General features: G+C 40.2%; 1 protein-coding gene across 2 annotated transcripts in view; it reads right to left on the bottom strand.

Annotated features, from left to right (window-relative positions):
- SMN2 (survival of motor neuron 2, centromeric) overlaps nt 1–4,896 on the bottom strand; it is a 24,428-nt gene extending 19,532 nt beyond the window's left edge. The window contains exon 1 of one of the 2 annotated variants that reach the window (XM_004703551.2): nt 4,814–4,896. In XM_004703551.2, the coding sequence (XP_004703608.1) occupies nt 4,814–4,885 (72 nt within the window). In that variant the 5' untranslated portion in view covers nt 4,886–4,896. Of the gene's footprint in view, nt 1–2,300; nt 2,334–4,813 lie in introns of those variants that run through there. The other variant, XM_045285365.1, reaches the window with a different exon arrangement.
- Nucleotides 4,897–9,258: the final 4,362 nt, after the last annotated feature.

Here is a 9,258-nt window from a genome sequence, read left to right as displayed (position 1 = left end):
CTTAACTCTGGGAAGAATAAGAAAGCAGTCATGGTTAGAGGGGTGTCAGAGAGAGGGGGTGTTCTATCATATCAAGCCATCTTAACTCTGGGAAGAATAAGAAAGCAGTCATGTTTAGAAGGGTGTAAGAGAGAGGGGGTGTTCTATCATATCAAGCCATCTTAACCCAAGTACACACAAATTACACTAAACAGCAATTTTAAATCCAAAATAAAACTTCAGGAAACCTGGCTGCTGACACAGGCAGGCTATGTGGCCTGACCACTAATGGTGGACAGTTGCAATGTTTCGAGACATGATTGTGGGGGAAAATGGAATTGAAAGATAATGGCATTTCCCCACAAACTTTTTAAAGTCCCCTCGTATGTCACAAAGCAAATGCCATACTATTAAGTGCTTTTCCAGCGGGGTGACACAGGTTCCATTCTTTCCCAAGGTCACACAAAAGTTTACCTTGGCAAGGTGGGTAGCACCTGACCATCCGACTGACTTTCCCTAAACTAGAATCATGCTATTCTGACCCTACCTCTGGAAACTGCAATGTGACTGGATGACTCAAACCTCTCTCAAAAGGATACAACATCTTAATAGTGATCAAATAGTTTTCATTTTAAAAAGTAGTAATATTAAAGAATCTGGGGGACACCTAGGACTATTAGACTATTTCTATTTTTATTTAAATGTAAGTGACTTAAAAGAAATTCGGGAAGGGCTGGGCTCCTCACTGAGATGTATATAAAGTCATGCTCTCATGAAGCTTGGTCTGAGACATACTACTTCAGAAACCAAAGAGCATACAAAACCAACACTGCCACATAACAAATGTGAAGTACAAACATTATATCAAATTAATGTGTACTGGATGATCATGGAAGAAGAGTCCTGGGAAATAAAAACCAAAAGGATTTGGGTAAGATGAAAATAAGCATGGAAGCAAAATAAACTGCGGGATTAATCAGTTAACAATCCCTAGTAGAGTCCAGCTCCTGCTAAGGAGTCGTTGGTGCTAAATCTGGATACACAGGATCAGACAATGGAAGGATGGTTACGGACTGCTTTCAGGGTTGTTATGACACCATGCAATCCATGGCTAGTAAAAGGTTTACTATAAAACTCCCAATTATCTGGTCAATTTCCATTCAGTTGAAAACAATGTATTACAATGTAAAACAGCTCATCTCACTTTTCCCTAGAAAGCATTTACAATCACTAAGCAATTTTACTGGAATGGAAAGTAATCACTCGGTTCAAGATTACCCTGCAAGTGAAGGGGAAGACATTCCTTGGAAACTTGGTGAAAGGAAAGAAATAAGGAAATCACAAAATTTGGTGAAAAGAAAGAAATAAGGAAATCACAAAAGCAGAAGGAAGCCACAGCAATTCCCTTCAGCTGCAAAGGGTACCACTAATAAAGGAAAAGGCCCGCCGCTGCATAAAGAGGGCTCTCTTGAAGATACATCGTCAAAAACTCAAACTCACTGCCATCTTCTATGGACCCTATAGGGTAGGCCAGAACTGCCCCCAGGGGTTCCGAGACTGTTAATCTTTATGGGAGTAGAAAGTTAAACCTCAGGGTTAGTAGCCCAACACATGCACAATCCACTATGCAACACGAAATCCTCACATCTCAATTGTTATCCCTAAACCAGGAGTGTAAGGCATCAGCAAAAAACAAAGGCATCTATTTTCTTAGATAAACTTTTCTATTGATAGAACTTCTCAAATAACCACCACAAGCAGAAAGAAACACCCAACTTATATCCTTAAGGCAGCATCTGCAAAACAAGGGGAAAGCACCTTTAATTCCAGAGATACAGGAAAAAAGGGGGAAGATATGAATCAATAGCTAAACAAATCAGGGAAGAGCATGAAGGGAAAAGCAAGACAGACTACAAGACACCCAAAGAAGAATGTATGTGATGGGAAATCTAAAGGCATTACAGAAAGGAATGAAAAGAGCCAAACAAACAAAAACAAGCTATTAAAACAAAAAAAAACAAAAAACGCAGTGGTACATAAAGATGATTGGCAAAGAATATCTAATGTATCTATCAATGGGAGCCCTACAGAAAAAAATACAAAACAAAACCAACAGAAAAGGTCAAACCTAAAACAAAAAAAGAAAAAGAAAGTTCTGTAGTCTCCAAGCAAAAAGGTCAAGTCATTCATGAAATTAGCTTACCATCAAAAATTTTAGTAGATCTTGGGTAAAAGGTAAAGAATTTTTATGCAACCTAGCTGTCCTTCAAGTAGCAAGACCATGAGAAGCAAAGTTTAAAATGTGGGAATACTATACTCACTAGCCTTTCCAGAGGCATTTACTGGAGATAAGCTTCATCCGAGCAAGATAAGACCGGAAAAACTTTGGTTAAAGAAACAAAACAAAAAATGTTAGTACAAATAGAATTGTAGATCTATGTGAACAAAGCAAAAGATATTAATATTGAGTGTTAAAGCAAAGTAGAAACAATGCAATTTTTAAAAAGGTAGCAGGGAGAGGGGAAAGAACAATTTCATTGTCTTTTATAAAAACTGGTAGAACCATGGAGGTGTTGAATTGGAGAATCTTTTGTGGTGTGTATTTTTGCCACAATTGAAAACAAACACATGAATAAAAATGAGTATGGGGGAAAACAATACATTCTAAAATTAATTGTGGTGGGGATTATACAATACTTCTTAACATGGTTGAACTGTTAAATTGTATGATATGTGGATGAAGAATAAAGTTATTAAATAAAAAGGAAAAACAAAGACAGGATTAAGTGCATTTGGATTTCAGAATAGCAGGAACTACTAGAAGAGAAATACAGCCCTGAACAAAAGCAAACAGAAAAATTTTAAACAAAGAAATATATCACGCAAAGACAGGAATATAATAATGTAAAAAGTAAGCATGGCGTTCTGAAAGGTTGGAGCTTGTCTAGAAGAAAGGCCTGATTTGCTTCACACCTTAGCCATTGAAAATCCAAAGGAGTACAGTTCTACAATGACGCTTGCCATTTCCATAAGTTTCAACAGGGATTTGAATTGAGTCACATAAAAACATGTGAAAGGGCTTGCCTTTCAAAGAAATGATTTTCAGGTTGGTTCACAAAGCAGGTCTAATCAATACTGTAAATAAGACACCTGACAACAAAGTAATTCAGAAAGGTTAATAACAAGGGATGCTTATTATCTCCCTTAAAATAAACTGGGTATAGGAGGTAATACGCAGCAAAGTAATTGCACAAAACGAGATACAAGAATTGAAAGAGTAAATCGAACTGTATTTGCAGATGATACAATAGTATACCTAAGAAGCCAAGAGACTCAATAATAAAATGTCTTCAATTCGCTTTAAAGCTACCATGTAAAGGAGTGCTGGTGTCCCTGATAAATAACCATTGACTTGCTAACACCTCAAACCCAGCAGCCACTCCCTTGGCTATCTGCTCCCCTCAAGATTTACAGCCTCGGATTCTCTATAAAGAGTTCTTCAGAACCAGAAAGGGCCTGGTGGCACAATAGTTTATGCCCTTTGCAGCTATCAGGAGCTCCATGGGAGAAAGATGATGCTTTCTGCTCCCACAAAGACTTAGTCTTGGAAACCACAGAGGCTGTCCTTCCCATCCCTTAGGGTTGCTAGGAACTAGAATTGACTTGATGGCAGCGAGTTTGGTTTAGAGTCACTCAAATGACGTGACTTTCCTTTTAATTGCAAGTCGGTCCCTTTTTCCTTAGTTCACACTCACCTATTGCTCTAGCATACATCATTTCTCTCTTTAAATTTCCAAAACTTTCCCCCACACCTTTGCTCCTAGTGGATGATGCTTATTATTTCATTGAGAACCAGCAGCAGCAACCAGAGAACTTTCCCAACTCTACATACACATACTGCCATCCACAACATCTCATTTACCTGACACCACTGTTACCAAATTTCTCGGCCATCACCAACTAATTATACATTTGTCTCCATTATCACCAAATTTCTGTCCTTATTGGTTTTTTCCTATCAGCCTACAAACATATTTCTCCTACCTTACAAATACAGAGCCCATCTTTCTAACTATGGGCAATTTCTTCTTTTTACAGTAAAACTCCTAAACACATTTGTTTTAAATATCCTGAATTTCTCCTCTCCCACTATCAAACTCACTTCAATCATGATTTCCCCCCACCATTCCGTACCCTAGATTGAACTGTGATCTTCCTCCACGTGTAGTCTTGCTCCGCTCAGTAAACTTCCAACCAAAGGCAATCTCATCCTTTCAACTGTTGGCGTCAGCTTTAAAATATAGCTTTGACTTTCTTCTCTCTCTAATCTACACATCAGATTTATCTGCAAAACCCGTCGCTTCTGGTTTCACGACATAGCCAGGATCCAAACATTTTGCACTAACTCCAGAACCTGCCCACTCTCTTCCCCCTAAAAAAATAAATTCACTGCCGTCGAATGGGTGCCGACTCATAGCGACCCTTAAGGACAAGGGGGAACAGCCCCCTTTGAGTTTTCGAGACTCTGTACGGAAGTACAACGTTCCATCTTTCTTCCACAGAGCGGCTAGTGATTTCGAACTGCTAGCAGAAGCGGGCAAATTAAGGAAGTTTCTCCCTGGCCACGGTGGACCCTTGGCTCAAAGCCACAAGGGCGCCCCTCGCAGAGGAAGTGTACAGGAAGGAGACTGGGGCAGGATACGGAGCACGCGGGCCCGGCCCCGCACAGCGCAGGCAGGCGAGGCGCCACACGCAGCCGGCGAAAGCGCCGGCCCCGAAGGGCGTTCACGACGCGCACAGGGGCCAGGAGAGGCGGCGCCGGCCGGGACCTCACCTGGCCTGTTCCACGCCGGAACAGCACGGCGTCTTCCCGCTCCGGGACGCCGCCGCCGCCACCCATTGCCATGGCGAGTGCGCTGCAGGAACCACTCGGGGAGGCGCGGGCTCTTGTGAATGACGACTTCCGCTTCCCGGGGACTCTGGGAGCGGAAGAGCACGGTGGCCCGGAGGGTAGGGGGCGCACTGGAGGAGGGTGGGTCATTGTTCGTTCTTCCTATACCAGTCTCCGAATTTGGTTGCTTTGACTCTTCGCACTTCGTATTCCTCAATCTTTCGATTTCAGTCGACTCGACCAACATTCATTGGCAGGCTAAACTTTAAAATGTTTTAAATAGTGCTCATTACAGATTAAAAAAGTAGGGATCAACCCAAACTTGTAAGAGTAAGCAGCAAAAACAAAAAACAAAAAAAAACAACCCAGAAGTAACCGGTAATAAGATAATTACTATCCCTAAAGTACTTTTTAAAGGAGTTTTAACTTAATGTGTTTATGCTTTTCTTATTCCTTACAATAGTCTTATGAATTAGGGGCTATTTTCTTTTTTGCCTAATTCTTAAGTGATGAAATCATTTAGTGCTCACTACTTAACCCAAAGGTTGGCGGTTCAAATTTACAGAGGCATCGTGCAAGAAAAGCCCGATCCTCTTATTAAAGGGCAGACACAACCGCTGGGAACCTTAGGGAATGCAGTTCTCTGGTATGTGCAAGGTCTCCAGGAGTTGGGAATCAATTTAAGGGCAACTGGCTAATGGGTGTCCACGCAGGGAGAGCCATGTGACTTTGGCCAATATACCTCATGCTTAGTCCTCATCCATTACCTATCTGTCAGTGGAGGGTTATATGTTACTTTGATGCTGACCAGATTTCAGCTCAGCTTTCTGACTAGAAGAAAAGCCTGAGATAGGCAATCAAAAACAATGGACCAAACAGTCTGATCCCCAACCAATCACAGAGATAGGATAGGACAGTGTTTTTAGTTGTGCATGTGGTTGCCATCGATCTGGGGCCGTGGGAAACTGACACTGAGGGGAATATGACTAGGACTATTCCCTAACATCACAGAGGGAATCTGGAAAGCTAATATGCCACAGTAGGAAAGCCACCACTTTGGTAAGTTAGAGATAAAGTACAAGTACATTACTCTGCATTAAATATATTCCCACATGCTCCCCTAACAGCTATGCTGCCTTAAAGTGAGCACATAGTTGATTGTGTCTCCCTATAGAAGCATTCTTGTTATCTCCACCCGCTGTGGCATCCATTCCTCCTCCTACCTTCCCCCAATGCAGGTATTAGGTTTCCTCGCCTGTGAGCTCAGGGACTTTACTGTGGTTGCCACCTACCTTGTGACATATATAACTACTGACTATGCATATCGTTGGCTACCTGCAAATATCCCAAGACAGTGAAGATTCTCTTTCTCTGCGTGGACCTGGCTGCTGAGATAGATCATGGCCATCCTGGAAATGAGCATTCTACCCAAAAATGTGTCTGACTTCCTTATTTTACTCCTCTCCTGTCTCTCCTTTTCTCTGTGACTTGGCTGGAGTACTCTAACATGGGACAACTGACAACATTCCCATTTTAAGGATGATGGAACTAAGGCATAGAGCGTCTACACAGCTGCCTGAAGCCTAAGCAGCAAAGGTCATGAAAATATGTTCAACACCACTAGTCTTTGAAAAATGCAAATTAAAACAGTAACATCACAGCCACCTACCAAAAGGGCTACAGAGACTGATATACTTGGTTAAAGTGTGTAGTGATGATACTTTTATTATTGCTATTAAGAGTATAAAGCATCTCTTCTCCAGATTTCCCTTCTCTTGCCCCATGAATATGTTTTGGACTCCTAAATTCTATGACTGTAGATCTAATACTGTGTGGAAATTTGGACTCCTTTGTAATGTTAATGAGGCAATACAATTGTAGGTTGAGTTCCAAACCTGTAACTTCTGAATTATAATAAGAACAGATTAGTTATAAGTGAATTATATGTCAATCAGACAATAAGAAACAAAAACTTAAATAAAATAGTTATGTGTATTGCGGATGAGGAAGACAGATGTTGTATGAGGAGTGCAATAAACCCAGAACTCTGGCCTAATAACAAGGAATGTAACAGAGACTCTGATTTGGGTTTTTAGCTTCCTGAATTGTAAGGGGAAAAATTGTTCTTTAAAGGCATTTACTTGTATTTCTGTTACAGCAGCACTAGGAACTGGAAAACACAAAAAACAAATTCACTGCCACCAAGCGACCCAAAGGACAGGGTAGAACTGCTCCTTTGGGTTTCTGAGACTAACTTCACAGAAGTAGAAAGCCTCATCTTTTTCCCAAAGGAAATGAAAAAACAAAGCAAAAAAACAGTTGTCGAGTTGACAGTGATTCATGGCAACACCATGTTAGAGTAGAACTGTGCACCATAACATTTTCAATGGATAATTTCACAGAAGTAGGTCACCAAGCCTTTCTTCGATGTAGCTGCGTGTGGCTAAGTCTTTACCTTTTGGTTAGCAGTTGAGTATGTTAATATTTTGCATCGCCCTTCCACTTTTTCCCCCTATTGGAGTCTTACATATTGATAAATTAGAGCTTTTCAAGTTAAAGGAATTATACTATGAAACAAACAAACACCCAGGATACAAAAGAAAAAAATGCATGAAAAAGCACTACGTGGAAACCTTCAACTATATACTTTATACTTTTACATGTAGAAAAATTAATTAAAAGAGAATACATCAGGTCAGCTTTAGCTCCAGCGGTTACTTCGCATATGTTAAACAGAAGAGGATACATAAAAATCTAAGTAGATGATGGAGTTTGAAGTGTCTTTTTTCTTCTTGTAGTAAACAATCACATCCCCACCTCAAAATACATGGTTCCACTTTTCCCACCTGTGTCCAGAGCTCCTTTTCATCCCCAGTAAGTCTTGACCTGAGAGGAAAAAACCAGTTTTTCTCTTCCTCTCTTCATCTCTCAAGATCAGACTATAGATGTACCTGGCTAAGTAATTTCTGAATTAACAAGCATACTGTATTTTTATTGTGAAATTATTAAAGGTGCATGGGGAGTTGCAAAGGTAAGTACAAGCCCCCTGTCTCCTGCACCTGGTTTTCCACAATGGTGACATTTTCCCTAATTACAGTGCAATATTAAACCAGGAAACTTTCATTAGCATAGTATTTATATATCTTCTATTAACTATGACAGCAATGAAAATACAGAACCGTCAACACTCCACAGATCTCCCTAGGGCTACTTTGTAGTAGTGTCACTCCAACCCCCATCATTCCTAAAGTCTGTCAAAACACTACTCTTCAATTTTTCATCTATAGAATTTTGAGAAAATTATATATGAAGTAATACAGTATGTGAACTTTCAAGACAGTTCTCCTCATCCCAAGCATAATCCCTGTGAGATGTTGTATCAGTAGTTCTTTTATTGCTGAAGTTGCTCACCATGAACATGCACTGATAATTACTGGCAAGTGGGATGCACAAGTTGGAAACAGCAAAGAACAGTAGTTGGAAAATATGGTCTTGGTGATAGAAATGAAGCTGAGATAACATGATAGAATTTTACAAGACCGACTTCTTCAGGGCAAATACCTTTTTGAAACAACACAAAAGGCCACTACACACATGGACTTCTCCAGATGGAATACACTAAAGCCAACTGACTCGTTGTGGGAAGAAATGGGTAGGGGCCATCCCTAGAACAGACTATCCATTGTTCATAAGATGAAGAAAATTACAATAGCTCCAAAGAGCCAAAATGCAACCTTAAGGATATCCCACCCCAATTTCAATAACATCTCAAGAACAGATATGCTGCACTAAACACTAATGACAGTAGAGCGATGGGATAATCAAGAACATCATACGAGAAAGCACAAAGTCACCAAAAAGACAGGACAGGAAGAACAGATCAAAGTGGATTGTGAGAAGAGACACTCTTTTGAAACTTGCTCTTAATCATAGAGAAGCAAGGCAAATGGAAGAAATGATGAGATCAAAGAGCTGAATAAAATAACAAAATGTCAAAGACCTTTGAGCTAGACAACCAAAAATAAACACCTCATCATATCTTAAATTTAAAGAACTCAAGAAAAAATTCAAACCTTGATTATAATACTGAAAAATGGTCAAAATACTGAATGAGGCAGGTGGCAGATGGAAGGAATACAGTCACTGTACCAAAAAAAAACGAGTCAACATTCAACCACTTTTAAGAGGAAGCCTATGAGCAAGAACCAATGGTACTGAAGGAAGAAGTCCAACCTGCACTGAAAGCATTAGTGAAAAACAAGGATCCGGGGATTGATAAAATACCAATGGAAATACTTCACCAAGCTGATGATGCACTGGAAGCCCTCACTTGACTATGTCAGGAAATTTGGAAGACCGCTACTTGGCCAATTGGAAAAGATCCATAT

The sequence above is a fragment of the Echinops telfairi genome, unplaced genomic scaffold, assembly GCF_000313985.2.
Source record: "Echinops telfairi isolate 266 unplaced genomic scaffold, ASM31398v2 ScPeMD7_7469;HRSCAF=8507_1, whole genome shotgun sequence".
Taxonomy (NCBI): domain Eukaryota; kingdom Metazoa; phylum Chordata; class Mammalia; order Afrosoricida; family Tenrecidae; genus Echinops; species Echinops telfairi.
The sequence above is the reverse complement of the archived record's forward strand: the minus strand, read 5'-3'. Positions and strand labels throughout refer to the sequence as shown.